Here is a 16364-nt window from a genome sequence, read left to right as displayed (position 1 = left end):
TTGCTGTTCAGGTCCATATACATGTACATTTGCTGTTCAGGTCCATATACATGTACATTTGCTGTTCAGGTCCATATACATGTACATTTGCTGTTCAGGTCCATATACATGTACATTTGCTGTTCAGGTCCATATACATGTACATTTGCTGTTCAGGTCCATATACATGTACATTTGCTGTTCAGGTCCATATACATGTACATTTGCTGTTCAGGTCCATATACATGTACATTTGCTGTTCAGGTCCATATACATGTACATTTGCTGTTCAGGTCCATATACATGTACATTTGCTGTTCAGGTCCATATACATGTACATTTGCTGTTCAGGTCCATATACATGTACATTTGCTGTTCAGGTCCATATACATGTACATTTGCTGTTCAGGTCCATATACATGTACATTTGCTGTTCAGGTCCATATACATGTACATTTGCTGTTCAGGTCCATATACATGTACATTTGCTGAAAGGGCATGAACAGCAAATGTACAGTGTGTGAGTATCTAGAAATATGAATCAACAACAAATACTTCTCTGTGAGACTGAAGTGCTCTTATGTCCATATCACGATACCTCTGTGGTTCCAGCTCTCCTGGCAAATAAAGGATCAGCGTTTATCTCGGAATCTGTGGCAGTTGCAGGATAAATGAGGGTGACTAGGCAGACATGGAGTGGTACCAGTCCAATACTCACCTGTGTGGGCCTGGGGTGTTACCGATACCAGACTCACCTGTGTGGGCCTGGGGTGTTACCGATACCATACTCACCTGGTGGGAACACTTAGTCACCATGACAACTCCAATGTTGATTTTAACAAGGGTGTTGCGTCACTAACTGGTCAGCGGAGAGAAAAAGAAACCCAGCACTGATTCCAAAGCTTGACCACACCTCCAGAGTGTGGCTAAATCATCACGTCCAGACTTACAGTAGTCCAGCCATTTTGTTCAGCCCTGCCATTCAATAGTCAAATCAGACTGAGGCAAAGTTGAACAGACAGACGGACAAGCTTTGAACAGACAGACAGACAAGCTTTGAACAGACAGACGGACAAGCTTTGAACAGAGAGACAGACAAGCTAAAATGAATTGAGCATCAATCAGCCTAGTGATCTGAAACAACTGTAAGTACGACTTGACTTTTAATCCATCTGTAATAGTGATACGAATGACTTTTGCCTCAAAATGATGTGTATTCAACGATAAGTAAACTATCATATACTCTACCTGTGTTTGAACACGGTTCCACTGTTTCATAAGAAATGACTTTGCTCAAGATGTGGTTTCGCGAGCATTAGACTCTTGAGGGAAGGCAAACAGTGTTTTGATCAAATATTAAAGCCGCCTTTCTTCAAAGAACCCCACTCCTTTAAGCAAACAGCTTCAGAAGGCGAAGAGAGAGTCGCAGGGAGATTTGGATGAAAAGTTTGATCGGAGTCTAAATAAAAGGCTGTGAAAAGATCTTTCAAAAGAAAACTACTTTAATTTGAAAAATTTGAAGATTTGTATTATATGTTTTTTGTGGCTTTATTACCTCTCATTCTGTAGCCTTCCAGTAGGGCAGGCGATGGCAAAGGCAGTGTTAGGTGATGCCAAGGGGTCTGGAACTTGATTTTAAAGTAGTTCCCTTTCCCTGAAATGGAGGTTGGTGGGGCTCAATACAACCGTTATTCATCAACTTATTAATGAATCGCTTTCTCTTCTTCCTCCAGCTTCAAGTCCAAAGGCAGAAGCTCATCCACAAAAGCCGGGTGAAAGTTCAACGGTGAAAGAAGGGGATCCCACTTCGATCTCACCATGGACTGGAAGACGTTCGAGGCGCTGCTTAGCGGGGTCAATAAATACTCTACCGCGTTTGGACGTATCTGGCTCGCGGTAGTCTTCGTGTTTCGCGTCATGGTCTTCGTCGAGGCCGCAGAACGCGTCTTTAGTGAGGACCAGAAAGACTTTGACTGCAACACCCGCCAACCCGGCTGCGCCAACGTCTGTTACGACCACTTCTTCCCTGTCTCTCACACCCGGCTCTGGGCACTGCAGCTCATCTTCGTCACCTGTCCCACCTTCCTGGTCGTGATGCACGTGGCGTACCGCGAGGAACGCGAACGCAAGTACCGCATCGCACACGGTGAAAACGCCCGTCTCTACGACAACACAGGACAGAAGCACGGAGGACTCTGGTGGACGTATCTCCTCAGCCTCTTCTTCAAGACGGCCATCGAGGTGGCGTTCCTCTACCTCCTCCATCTCATCTACAACAACTTTGACCTGCCGAGACGCGTCATATGCGACCTCTGGCCTTGTCCTAACCAGGTGGATTGCTACATCGGCCGGCCCACAGAGAAGAGGGTGTTTACCTACTTCATGGTAGGGGCGTCGGCTGTGTGTATAGTGCTCAACGTGTGTGAGATCTTTTACCTGATAGCCATCCGGTTGCTGAGGATCAGTCATCGGGGAAGCCTCCATACCTCCCCCAACATTAGGTGCTCTGAGCTGGACTGTGATGGGTGTCAGACGCTGGCGGCGACAGCAGAGTACCAGGAGTGCAACGAGGCCAACTTAGCCATGGAGAAGAAAAGTACATCTATATTTTGAGTCAGACATAAAAACTCTTTACAATGTAACTTTTATTAGATGACAAATCTTTATTGACTAAATGTTGTTAACCAAAACCTGAGTTTTATCAATACATTTATTTTAGTCAAATGTCATTTTTATGGCCAACCACCTCCTCACCCTCCCTTACGGACACACCTCTGTGAGGGCGAAAGACTGGCGAAGGTTAAGAGTTCTTGAAAGTGATTTGACAGGTCAGACGTTGCTCAGACGTTGCTCAGACGTTGCTCAGACGTTGCTCAGACGTTGCTCAGACGTTGCTGACTAATACCAGAGTTTACAACACAAATGTCGGTATTTTACATATCAGCATCTTATGATAATCTGGTGCCCGACTGCACAGTCGATGTTGTCACATCCAATCATTGGTTGATGCATGTAACGTCTCAGCAAGGAAACGCAACCCCCCTGCTCATCTGATCTGGCCCCTTGCTCATCTGATCTGGCCCCCTGCTCATCTGATCTGGCCCCCTGCTCATCTGATCTGGTCCCCTGCTCATCTGATCTGGCCCCTGCTCATCTGATCTGGCCCCCTCTCATCTGATCTGGCACCCAGCTCATCTGATCTGGCCCCTTGCTCATCTGATCTGGCCCCCTGCTCATCTGATCTGGCCCCCTGCTTATCTGATCTGGCCCCCTGCTCATCTGATCTGGCCCCTTGCTCATCTGATCTGGCCCCTTGCTCATCTGATCTGGCCCCCTGCTCATCTGATCTGGCCCCCTGCTCATCTGATCTGGTCCCCTGCTCATCTGATCTGGCCCCCCGCTCATCTGATCTGGCCCCCTGCTCATCTGATCTGGCCCCCCGCTCATCTGATCTGGCCCCCTGCTCATCTGATCTGGCCCCCCGCTCATCTGATCTGGTCCCCTGCTCACCTGATCTGGCCCCCCGCTCATCTGATCTGGCCCCTTGCTCATCTGATCTGGTCCCCCTGCTCATCTGATCTGGCCCCCTTCTCATCTGATCTGGCCCCCTGCTCATCTGATCTGGCCCCCTGCTCATCTGATCTGGCCCCCTGCTCATCTGATCTGGCCCCCTGCTCATCTGATCTGGTCCCCTGCTCATCTGATCTGGCCCCCTGCTCATCTGATCTGGCCCCCTGCTCATCTGATCTGGCCCCTTGCTCATCTGATCTGGCCCCCCTGCTCATCTGATCTGGCCCCCCGCTCATCTGATCTGGCCCCTTGCTCATCTGATCTGGCCCCCTGCTCATCTGATCTGGCCCCCTGCTCATCTGATCTGGCCCCCTGCTCATCTGATCTGGCCCCTGCTCATCTGATCTGGCCCCCTGCTTATCTGATCTGGCCCCGCTGCTTATCTGATCTGGCCCCCTGCTCATCTGATCTGGCCCCCTGCTTATCTGATCTGGCCCCCTGCTCATCTTATCTGGCCCCCTGCTCATCTGATCTGGCCCCCTGCTCATCTTATCTGGCCCCCTGCTCATCTGATCGGGTCCCCTGCTCATCTGATCTGGCCCCCTGCTCATCTGATCTGGCCCCCTGCTCATCTGATCTGGCCCCCTGCTCATCTGATCTGGCCCCCTGCTCATTTGATCTGGCCCCCCTGCTCATCTGATCTGGCCCCCTGCTCATCTGATCTGGCCCCTTTCTCATCTGATCTGGCCCCTTTCTCATCTGATCTGGCCCCCTTCTCATCTGATCTGGCCCCCCTGCTTTTTTCTGTATTGTTTTAACCTTTTTAGATTGACGGTTCATTTTATTATTGTCTTAACTCGTAATTTGTTTTTATTTTTTCCTTAGTAATTTCAAGTTTTCTTTACAGTGAAATGCAGGGCAGTGTACAGACCTTTCAGGGAGCAGGTGCTCAAAATGAAAAAAGGGTACCCCCCTTGAAAGATATAAATGGACTTTTATTAGTCATGTCTTGAACTTCATAACATCGACTACTAGCTGCCTCTGTAGCGAACATTTTAAATGTTTTCAGGCCTGTTTATTTCGGCAACAACACACTCACTCGTCACAAACTTAAAGATAGTTACAAAATATATGACTGACATCTGAAAAAGGCGATCAGCTGATTTTTAGTTACGGAAACGTAACCTTTACTTAACTAGGCAAGTCAGTTTAAGAACCAATTCTTATTTACAAGAAGGTGCCGGAAACAAAAAGTGAGTGAGAGAGGGGGGAACACATATAAAAGTCCCCATTATAATAAAGTATTTTATATCATCATCATTATAATACAGTATTCCATATCATCATCATTATAATAAAGTATTCCATATCATCATCATTATAATAAAGTATTCCATATCATCATCATTATAATACAGTATTCCATATCATCATCATTATAATAAAGTATTCTATATCATCATCATTATAATACAGTATTCCATATCATCATCATTATAATAAAGTATTCTATATCACCATCATTATAATACAGTATTCCATATCATCATTATAATAAAGTATTCCATATCATCATCATTATAATACAGTATTCCATATCATCATCATTATAATACAGTATTCCATATCATCATCATTATAATACAGTATTCCATATCATCATCATTATAATAAGGTATTCTATATCATCATCATTATAATAAAGTATTCCATATCATCATCATTATAATACAGTATTCCATATCATCATCATTATAATAAAGTATTCCATATCATCATCATTATAATAAAGTATTCCATATCATCATTATAATAAAGTATTCCATATCATCATCATTATAATACAGTATTCCATATCATCATCATTATAATACAGTATTCAATATCATCATCATTATAATAAAGTATTCCATATCATCATTATAATAAAGTATTCCATATCATCATCATTATAATAAGGTATTCTATATCATCATCATTATAATAAAGTATTCCATATCATCATCATTATAATACAGTATTCCATATCATCATCATTATAATACAGTATTCCATATCATCATTATAATAAAGTATTCCATATCATCATCATTATAATACAGTATTCCATATCATCATCATTATAATAAGGTATTCTATATCATCATCATTATAATAAAGTATTCCATATCATCATCATTATAATAAAGTATTCCATATCAACATCATTATAATAAAGTATTCCATATCATCATCATTATAATAAAGTATTCTATATCAACATCATTATAATTAAGGATTCTATATCAACATCATTATAATAAAGTATTCCATATCATCATTATAATAAAGTATTCCATATCATCATTATAATACAGTATTCCATATCATCATCATTATAATAAAGTATTCCATTTCAACATCATTATAATAAAGTATTCCATATCATCATCATTATAATAAAGTATTCCATATAATCATTATAATAAAGTATTCCATATCATCATCATTATAATACAGTATTCCATATCATCATCATTATAATAAAGTATTCCATATCATCATCATTATAATACAGTATTCCATATCATCATCATTACAATACAGTATTCCATATCATCATCATTATAATAAAGTATTCCATATCATCATCATTATAATACAGTATTCCATATCATCATCATTATAATAAAGTATTCCATATCATCATCATTATAATAAAGTATTCTATATCAACATCATTATAATAAAGTATTCCATATCATCATTATAATAAAGTATTCCATATCATCATCATTATAATAAAGTATTCCATATCAACATCATTATAATAAAGTATTCCATATCATCATCATTATAATATAGTATTCTATATCATCATCATTATAATAAAGTATTCTATATCAACATCATTATAATAAAGTATTCCATATCATCATCATTATAATAAAGTATTCTATATCAACATCATTATAATAAAGTATTCCATATCATCATTATAATAAAGTATTCCATATCATCATCATTATAATAAAGTATTCCATATCATCATCATTATAATAAAGTATTCCATATCAACATCATTATAATAAAGTATTCCATATCATCATCATTATAATATAGTATTCTATATCATCATCATTATAATAAAGTATTCTATATCAACATCATTATAATAAAGTATTCCATATCATCATCATTATAATAAAGTATTCTATATCAACATCATTATAATAAAGTATTCCATATCATCATTATAATAAAGTATTCCATATCATCATCATTATAATAAAGTATTCCATATCATCATCATTATAATACAGTATTCCATATCATCATCATTATAATAAAGTATTCCATATCAACATCATTATAATACAGTATTCCATATCATCATCATTATAATAAAGTATTCCATATCATCATCATTATAATACAGTATTCCATATCATCATCATTATAATACAGTATTCCATATCATATCCATATCATCATTAATATAATAAAGTATTCCATATCATCATCATTATAATAAAGTATTCCATATCATCATCATTATAATAAAGTATTCCATATCATCATCATTATAATAAAGTATTCCATATCATCATCATTATAATAAAGTATTCCATATCATCATCATTATAATAAAGTCCATATTAGGGCAAGAACAGCTCAAATAAGCAAAGAGAAATGACAGTCTCAAAGTAATGATGTACTGACCTTCACTTCTTAAAGTAATGATGTTCGGTTCCCCTCTTTCCACTGGGATTCTCTGCCTCTAACCCTGTTACGGGGGCTGAGTCACTGGCTTGCTGGGGCTCTCTCGTGCCGTCCCTGGGGGGGGGTGCGTCACCTGGGTGGGTTGATTCACTGTTGTGGTCGGCCTGTCTGGGTTGCCCCCCCCCCCCTTGGGTTGTACCGTGGCGGAGATCTTTGTGGGCTATACTCGGCCTTGTCTCAGGATGGTAAGTTGGTGGTTGAAGATATCCCTCTAGTGGTGTGGGGGATGTGCTTTGGCAAAGTGGGTGGGGTTATATCCTTCCTGTTTGGCCCTGTCCGGGGGTGTCCTCGGATGGGGCCACAGTGTCTCCTGACCCCTCCTGTCTCAGCCTCCAGTATTTATGCTGCAGTAGTTTATGTGTCGGGGGGCTAGGGTCAGTTTGTTATATCTGGAGTACTTCTCCTGTCCTATTCGGTGTCCTGTGTGAATCTAAGTGTGCGTTCTCTAATTCTCTCCTTCTCTCTTTCTTTCTCTCTCTCGGAGGACCTGAGCCCTAGGACCATGTCCCAGGACTACCTGTCATGAGGACTCCTTGCTGTCCCCAGTCCACCTGGCCATGCTCCTGCTCCAGTTTCAACTGACCTGAGCCCTAGGACCGTGCCCCAGGACTACCTGACATGAAGGCTCCTTGCTGTCCCCAGTCCACCTGACTGTGCTGCTGCTCCAGTTTCAACTGTTCTGCCTTATTATTATTCGACCATGCTGGTCATTTATGAACATTTGAACATCTTGGTCATGTTCTGTTATAATCTCTACCCGGCACAGCCAGAAGAGGACTGGCCACCCCACATAGCCCGGTTCCTCTCTAGGTTTCTTCCTAGGTTTTGGCCTTTCTAGGGAGATTTTCCTAGCCACCGTGCTTTTACACCTGCATTGTTTGCTGTTTGGGGTTTTAGGCTGGGTTTCTGTACAGCACTTTGAGATATCAGCTGATGTACGAAGGGCTATATAAATAAATTTGATTTGATTTGATTTGATTTGATGTACTGACCTTCATGTCTCAAAGTAATGATGTACTGACCTTCATGTCTCAAAGTAATGATGTACTGACCTTGACGTCTCAAAGTAATGATGGACTGACCTTCATGTCTTAAAGTAATGATGGACTGACCTTCACGTCTCAAAGTAATGATGGACTGACCTTCACGTCTCAAAGTAATGATGGACTGACCTTCATTTCTTAAAGTAATGATGGACTGACCTTCACGTCTCAAAGTAATGATGTACTGACCTTCACGTCTCAAAGTAATGATGTACTGACCTTCATGTCTTAAAGTAATGATGGACTGTCCTTCATGTCTTAAAGTAATGATGGACTGACCTTCACGTCTTAAAGTAATGATGGACTGTCCTTCATGTCTTAAAGTAATGATGTACTGACCTTCACGTCTCAAAGTAATGATGGACTGACCTTTATGTCTTAAAGTAATGATGTACTGTCATTTCACTTTGCTTATTTGAGTTGTTCTTGCCCCCCCCCACCTTCTTTCAACACAACTGATTGGCTCAAACTTAAGAAGGATAGAAATTCAAATTAATTTTTTAATTTAAATCCATTACAAGCTGGTTGAGAGGATGCCAAGAGTGTGCAAAGCTGTCATCAAGCTAAAGGGTGGCTACTTTGAATCTCAAATATAAAATATATTTCGATTTGTTTAACACTTTTTTGGTTACTACATGATTCCATATGTGTTATTTAATAGTTTTAATGTTTTCCCTATTTTTCCACAATGTAGAAAATAGTAAAAATAAAGAAAAACCCTTGAATGAGTAGGTATTCTAAAACTTTTGACCAGTAGTGTATATATATATATATATATATATATATATATATATATATATATATATATAGCTGTATACAGTATATATATATATACCACCACCCAAAAGAGCACATGCTTAGTGACAAGGCAAAGGGGCGTGTGCTAGGACACAGCTAAACCCTATCTGAAACTTAACGTAGGCCTGGCTGTGTTATATTTGCTTATTTGATTGGTCTATCTCTCCACCTAGTGGAGACAAAGTACCATCATATCCTGTCTTTTGAATAACATTTTTTTTTTTTTTTCGGTGGGGGGGGGGTAACTTTATTTGAAATATTTAAAAACTGCATTTTGACTATAGTTTGTGTTATTTGTTCCTGTGTGTATTATGATTGAACTCATGTTGTTTTAAAATAAAATAGAAAATCACAACAAGTCACGTGTGTGTGTTTAAACTCCAGGGGGACCCGCCTATTTTTGGGTGTAGATGTACTTGTGCGGTCGCTTCGGGGACGGACTGACGGGGAACGTTCACCACGAGGAGGGAAAGAGAAAACACAGAAAATCATCATATAAAATCTATTAGATTGTCAAAATAACACAACATCTGGACAGATGATGACTTAAACCAGGGGGGGGATTCAAATCACCAACAATGGCCAATACAGGTGAATATTGGACTTTAGTTCATAATCCTGTTTATCCTTTGACAATTGACAGTGAGTGCTACAGTATTCTGATAGACAGGATATATCAGAAAGTGAGTTCTTCAGTTCAGCCCACTGAGCCATCTTGTTTCTGTTGGAACTGTTTTGACTGAAGGAATGGGCTGCAGTAGGGTTAAAGTCTCTGTTCGATTGATCTTTATAAACCCATCTGAGCCTGGTGGCCCAGCGGGTGCATTGGAAACGTGTCCTCTGACACATTGTGGTAAACTGAAAGAGAATAGACATTACTGTCACGAATATTACGAATATTACTGAAGGTGGCTCCCCTTCCTGTTCGGGTGGCTCCCCTTCCTGTTCGGGTGGCTCCCCTGCCTCTTCGGGTGGCTCCCCTTCCTGTTCGGGTGGCTCCCCTTCCTGTTCGGGTGGCTCCCCTGCCTCTTCGGGTGGCTCCCCTTCCTGTTCGGGTGGCTCCCCTTCCTGTTCGGGTGGCTCCCCTTCCTGTTTGGGTGGCTCCCCTTCCTCTTCGGGTGGCTCCCCTTCCTGTTCGGGTGGCTCCCCTTCCTGTTCGGGTGGCTCCCCTTCCTGTTCGGTGGCTCCTTCCTCTTCGGGTGGCTCCCTTCTTGTTCGGGTGGCTCCCCTTCCTGTTCGGGTGGATCCCCTTCCTGTTCGGGTGGATCCCCTTCCTCTTCGGGTGGCTCCCCTTCCTGTTCGGGTGGCACCCCTTCCTGATCGGGTGGCTCCCCTTCCTGTTCGGGTGGCTCCCCTTCCTCTTCGGGTGGCTCCCCTTCCTGTTCGGGTGGCTCCCCTTCCTGTTCGGGTGGCTCCCCTTCCTGTTCGGGTGGCTCCCCTTCCTGTTCGGGTGGCTCCCCTTCCTGTTCGGGTGGCTCCCCTTCCTGTTCGGGTGGCTCCCCTTCCTGTTCGGGTGGCTCCCCTTCCTGTTCGGGTGGCTCCCCTTCCTGTTCGGGTGGCTCCCCTTCCTGTTCGGGTGGCTCCCCTTCCTGTTCGGGTGGCTCCCCTTCCTGTTCGGGTGGCTCCCCTTCCTGTTCGGGTGGCTCCCCTTCCTGTTCGGGTGGCTCCCCTTCTTGTTCGGGTGGCTCCCTTCCTCTTCGGGTGGCTCCCTTCCTGTTCGGGTGGCTCCCCTTCCTGTTCGGGTGGCTCCCCTTCCTCTTCGGGTGGCTCCCCTTCCTGTTCGGTTGGCTCCCCTTCCTGTTCGGATGGCTCCCCTTCCTCTTCGGGTGGCTCCTTCCTCTTCGGGTGGCTCCCCTTCCTGTTCGGGTGGCTCCCCTTCCTCTTCGGGTGGCTCCCCTTCCTCTTCGGGTGGCTCCCCTTCCTGTTCGGGTGGATCCCCTTCCTGTTCGGGTGGCTCCCCTTCCTGTTCGGGTGGCTCCCCTTCCTGTTCGGGTGGCACCCCTTCCTGTTCGGGTGGCTCCCCTTCCTGTTCGGGTGGCTCCCTTCCTCTTCGGGTGGCTCCCCTTCCTGTTCGGGTGGCTCCCCTTCCTGTTCGGGTGGCTCCCCTTCCTCTTCGGGTGGCTCCCCTTCCTGTTCGGGTGGCTCCCTTCCTGTTCGGGTGGCTCCCTTCCTGTTCGGGTGGCTCCCCTTCCTGTTCGGGTGGCTCCCTTCCTGTTCGGGTGGCTCCCCTTCTTGTTCGGGTGGCTCCCTTCCTGTTCGGGTGGCTCCCCTTCCTGTTCGGGTGGCTCCTTCCTCTTCGGGTGGCTCCCCTTCCTGTTCGGGTGGCTCCCCTTCCTGTTCGGGTGGCTCCCTTCCTCTTCGGGTGGCTCCCCTTCCTCTTCGGGTGGCTCCCTTCCTGTTCGGGTGGCTCCCCTTCCTCTTCGGGTGGCTCCCCTTCCTCTTCGGGTGGCTCCCCTTCCTGTTCGGGTGGATCCCCTTCCTGTTCGGGTGGCTCCCCTTCCTGTTCGGGTGGCTCCCCTTCCTGTTCGGGTGGCTCCCCTTCCTGTTCGGGTGGCACCCCTTCCTGTTCGGGTGGCTCCCCTTCCTGTTCGGGTGGCTCCCCTTCCTCTTCGGGTGGCTCCCCTTCCTGTTCGGGTGGCTCCCCTTCCTGTTCGGGTGGCTCCCCTTCCTCTTCGGGTGGCTCCCCTTCCTGTTCGGGTGGCTCCCCTTCCTGTTCGGGTGGCTCCCCTTCCTGTTCGGGTGGCTCCCCTTCCTGTTCGGGTGGCTCCCCTTCCTGTTCGGGTGGCGCTCGGCGGTCGTCGTCGCCGGTCTGCTAGCTGCCACCGATCCTTTGTTCCGTGTTCGTTTGGTTTTGTCTAATTGGTTTCACCTGTTCATTGTTTGGTTGTTAGGGTGGGGTTATTTAAGTTGGTTTAGCCCGCTTCTGTTCGTGCGGGCTTGTTCTCCTGTATGTCTGAGAGATGTTAGTGTGTTTCGTTGGGTTTTCTCACTGTCCTGGTATTTCACATCAGGGTACTATTTTGTTTTATAGTTACTCCTGTGTTGGGAATACTATTTTTGTTCCTGTGTAATTTTGGACATTAAAGCCGTGTTTTCCCCGAATCCTTTTGCTCTCTGCGCCTGACTCCACACCCATTCACTCATTGCACTGTGAGTGTTTTGTGGTTACCAACATCTAATATGTCATACTGACTGAATTTTTTTTTTAAGGACCAGAATAGTACATCAGTTCTAGTCTATGTGTATCCATCACCTGACAGGTCTGGAGGTCAAGATTTTTACAATTAGAACCTTGGTCGGTGGACTGTACCAACATATGTGGAGGAATGGGGGGGAATGTGGATGTTGTGAAACAACTTTGTGGTTGTGTGAAGGGGGTGGACAACCCTATGGTATAGAGAGGTGATGGAGATGCCTAAGGTGAAATGTATAAGCATCTAAACTTCAATAAGTACCCTGTTAAAGAAAGTGGGTTGGTTCATTTTCAATTAATTTTCATTAAAAAAATGATAGACAGTGATAACTGAGTAGAAAATGTCTAAGACTCACAGTACCTGTAATAGTACATAAAATAAAGCAAAGTACATATCCTAAATACAACATCGAGCTGTCACTAAGCTTACATGATGATCACTAAGCTTACATTATGATCACTAAGCTTACATTATGATCACTAAGCTTACATTATGATCACTACGCTTACATTGTGATCGCTAAGCTTACATTGTGATCACTAAGCTTACATTGTGATCACTAAGATTACATTATGATCACTAAGCTTACATTGTGATCACTAAGCTTACATTATGATCACTAAGCTTACATTACGATCACTAAGCTTACATTATGATCACTAAGCTTGCATTACGATCGCTAAGCTTACATTATGATCACTAAGCTTGCATTATGATCGCTAAGCTTACATTTTGACCACTAAGCTTACATTTTGATCACTAAGCTTACATTATGATCACTAAGCTTACATTATGATCGCTAAGCTTACATTATGATCGCTAAGCTTACATTATGATCACTAAGCTTACATTATGATCACTAAGCTTACATTATGATCACTAAGCTTACATTATGATCACTAAGCTTACATTATCATCACTAAGCTTACATTATGATCACTAAGGTTACATTATGATCACTAAGGTTACATTATGATCACTAAGCTTGCATTATGATCAATAAGCTTACATTATGATCGCTAAGCTTACATTATGATCGCTAAGCTTACATTATGATCACTAAGCTTACATTATGATCACTAAGCTTACATTATGATCACTAAGCTTACATTATGATCACTACGCTTACATTGTGATCGCTAAGCTTACATTGTGATCACTAAGCTTACATTGTGATCGCTAAGCTTACATTGTGATCACTAAGCTTACATTGTGATCACTAAGATTACATTATGATCACTAAGCTTACATTGTGATCACTAAGCTTACATTATAATCACTAAGCTTACATTACGATCACTAAGCTTACATTATGATCACTAAGCTTGCATTACGATCGCTAAGCTTACATTATGATCACTAAGCTTGCATTATGATCGCTAAGCTTACACTTTGACCACTAAGCTTACATTTTGATCACTAAGCTTACATTATGATCACTAAGCTTACATTATGATCGCTAAGCTTACATTATGATCGCTAAGCTTACATTATGATCACTAAGCTTACATTATAATCACTAAGCTTACATTATGATCACTAAGCTTACATTATGATCACTAAGCTTACATTATCATCACTAAGCTTACATTATGATCACTAAAGTTACATTATGATCACTAAGCTTACATTATGATCACTAAGCTTACATTATGATCGCTAAGCTTACATTATGATCACTAAGCTTACATTATGATCACTAAGCTTACATTATGATCACTAAGCTTACATTATGATCACTACGCTTACATTGTGATCGCTAAGCTTACATTGTGATCACTAAGCTTACATTGTGATCACTAAGATTACATTATGATCACTAAGCTTACATTGTGATCACTAAGCTTACATTATAATCACTAAGCTTACATTACGATCACTAAGCTTACATTATGATCACTAAGCTTGCATTACGATCGCTAAGCTTACATTATGATCACTAAGCTTGCATTATGATCGCTAAGCTTACACTTTGACCACTAAGCTTACATTTTGATCACTAAGCTTACATTATGATCACTAAGCTTACATTATGATCGCTAAGCTTACATTATGATCGCTAAGCTTACATTATGATCACTAAGCTTACATTATAATCACTAAGCTTACATTATGATCACTAAGCTTACATTATGATCACTAAGCTTACATTATCATCACTAAGCTTACATTATGATCACTAAAGTTACATTATGATCACTAAGGTTACATTATGATCACTAAGCTTGCATTATGATCACTAAGCTTACATTTTGATCACTAAGCTTACATTATGATCACTAAGCTTACATTGTGATCACTAAGCTTACATTATAATCACTAAGCTTACATTACGATCACTAAGCTTACATTATGATCACTAAGCTTACATTATGATCACTAAGCTTGCATTATGATCACTAAGCTTACATTATGATCACTAAGCTTACATTATAATCACTAAGCTTACATTACGATCACTAAGCTTACATTATGATCGCTAAGCTTACATTATGATCACTAAGCTTACATTTTGATCACTAAGCTTACATTATGATCACTAAGCTTACATTGTGATCACTAAGCTTACATTACGATCACTAAGCTTACATTACGATCGCTAAGCTTACATTATGATCACTAAGCTTACATTTTGATCACTAAGCTTACATTATGATCACTAAGCTTACATTGTGATCACTAAGCTTACATTATAATCACTAAGCTTACATTACGATCACTAAGCTTACATTATGATCACTAAGCTTACATTATGATCACTAAGCTTACATTATAATCACGAAGCTTGCATTATGATCACTAAGCTTACATTGTGATCACTAAGCTTACATTATAATCACTAAGCTTGCATTATGATCACTAAGCTTACATTATAATCACTAAGCTTACATTACGATCACTAAGCTTACATTATGATCGCTAAGCTTACATTATGATCGCTAAGCTTGCATTATGATCACTAAGCTTACATAATTTTTTTTAAATTTCCCTCACGACGCCAGGACAGCGGAGTCAATCACCACCTTCCGTTACATTATGATCACTAAGCTTACATTATAATCACGAAGCTTGCATTATGATCACTAAGCTTACATTGTGATCACTAAGCTTACATTATAATCACTAAGCTTGCATTATGATCACTAAGCTTACATTATAATCACTAAGCTTACATTACGATCACTAAGCTTACATTATGATCGCTAAGCTTACATTATGATCGCTAAGCTTGCATTATGATCACTAAGCTTACATAATTTTTTTAAAATTTCCCTCACGACGCCAGGACAGCGGAGTCAATCACCACCTTCCGTTACATTATGATCACTAAGCTTACATTATGATGCCTCAGTTTCACAATGTTGAGATCATTGTTGAGCCTATCATTATACGACACTGTCTAAATGTTGTCTGATTTTAGATGTCTGTTATTCCACGCTGTCTAAATGTTGTCTGATTTTAGATGTCTGTTATTCCACGCTGTCTAAATGTTGTCTGATTTTAGATGTCTGTTATTCCACACTGTCTAAATGTTGTGTGATTTTAGATGTCTGTTATTCCACACTGTCTAAATGTTGTGTGATTTTAGATGTCTGTTATTTCACGCTGTCTAAATGTTGTGTGATTTTAGATGTCTGTTATTCCACGCTGTCTAAATGTTGTCTGATTTTAAATGTCTGTTATTCCACGCTGTCTAAATGTTGTCTGATTTTAAATGTCTGTTATTCCACGCTGTCTAAATGTTGTCTGATTTTAAATGTCTGTTATACCACGCTGTCTGGATGTTGTCTGATTTTAAATGTCTGTTATTCCACACTGTCTGGATGTTGTCTGATTTTAGATGTCTGTTATTCCACGCTGTCTAGATGTTGTGTGATTTTAGATGTCTGTTATTCCACGCTGTCTAAATGTTGTCTGATTTTAAATGTCTGTTATACCACGCTGTCTGGATGTTGTCTGATTTTAAATGTCTGTTATACCACGCTGTCTAGATGTTGTGTGATTTTAGATGTCTGTTATTCCACGTTGTCTAAATGTTGTGTGATTTTAGATGTCTGTTATAGCACGATGTCTGTAC

The 16364-nt window shown here is 41.6% G+C and overlaps 3 protein-coding genes across 9 annotated transcripts in view; 2 read left to right on the top strand and 1 right to left on the bottom strand.

The window, feature by feature from the left end:
* The first annotated feature begins 529 nt into the window (after positions 1 to 529).
* LOC118380987 (gap junction beta-3 protein-like) lies at positions 530 to 9122 on the top strand. Of its 2 annotated transcripts, XM_052469293.1 has the most exons (3): positions 530 to 1124; positions 1713 to 2575; positions 7736 to 9122. In XM_052469293.1, the coding sequence occupies exons 2-3, from the start codon at positions 1798 to 1800 to the stop codon at positions 7747 to 7749; spliced, it is 792 nt and encodes a 263-aa protein (XP_052325253.1). In that variant the 5' UTR covers positions 530 to 1124; positions 1713 to 1797; the 3' UTR covers positions 7750 to 9122. The 2 variants fall into 2 exon arrangements, with proteins under 2 accessions (XP_052325253.1, XP_035623835.1); XM_035767942.2 differs by lacking the exon at positions 7736 to 9122 and having other exon boundaries at positions 535 to 1124; positions 1713 to 3101.
* Positions 2920 to 4756, bottom strand: LOC127909168 (eukaryotic translation initiation factor 3 subunit A-like). Of its 4 annotated transcripts, XM_052469295.1 has the most exons (3): positions 3490 to 3870; positions 3166 to 3405; positions 2920 to 3125 (listed from the first exon to the last, which is right to left on the bottom strand). In XM_052469295.1, the coding sequence occupies exons 1-3, from the start codon at positions 3740 to 3742 to the stop codon at positions 2920 to 2922; spliced, it is 699 nt and encodes a 232-aa protein (XP_052325255.1). In that variant the 5' UTR covers positions 3743 to 3870. The 4 variants fall into 4 exon arrangements, 3 of the variants coding, with proteins under 3 accessions (XP_052325255.1, XP_052325254.1, XP_052325256.1); XM_052469294.1 differs by having other exon boundaries at positions 3166 to 3865; XR_008070037.1 differs by having other exon boundaries at positions 2936 to 3084; positions 3166 to 4756.
* A 379-nt stretch (positions 9123 to 9501) lies between the features above and the next one.
* The window catches only part of LOC118381219 (keratinocyte-associated protein 3-like), a 23837-nt gene continuing 16974 nt past the window's right edge, over positions 9502 to 16364 (top strand). For all 3 annotated transcript variants that reach the window (XR_008070035.1, XM_052469290.1, XM_052469288.1), the window contains exon 1: positions 9502 to 9683. Coding sequence is in view for 2 of the 3 variants with exons in the window: in XM_052469290.1 (XP_052325250.1) it covers positions 9671 to 9683 (13 nt within the window). In the remaining variant the exon portion in view is untranslated. The remainder of the gene's footprint in view (positions 9684 to 16364) is intronic.

Source organism: Oncorhynchus keta, chromosome 19, assembly GCF_023373465.1.
Source record: "Oncorhynchus keta strain PuntledgeMale-10-30-2019 chromosome 19, Oket_V2, whole genome shotgun sequence".
In the NCBI taxonomy this organism is placed as follows: domain Eukaryota; kingdom Metazoa; phylum Chordata; class Actinopteri; order Salmoniformes; family Salmonidae; genus Oncorhynchus; species Oncorhynchus keta.
This window is presented reverse-complemented; position numbering and strand designations above follow the sequence as displayed.

Coding starts and splice junctions, on each gene's coding strand:
- LOC127909168 (XM_052469294.1), bottom strand. CDS start 3,742: ATGAGCAAGGGGCCAGATCAGATGAGCAGGGGGCCAGATCAGATGAGC. Junction 3,126..3,165: donor GGCCAGATCAGATGAGCTGG/GTGCCAGATCAG, acceptor TCAGATGAGCAG/GGGCCAGATCAGATGAGCAG.
- LOC118380987 (XM_035767942.2), top strand. CDS start 1,798: ATGGACTGGAAGACGTTCGAGGCGCTGCTTAGCGGGGTCAATAAATAC.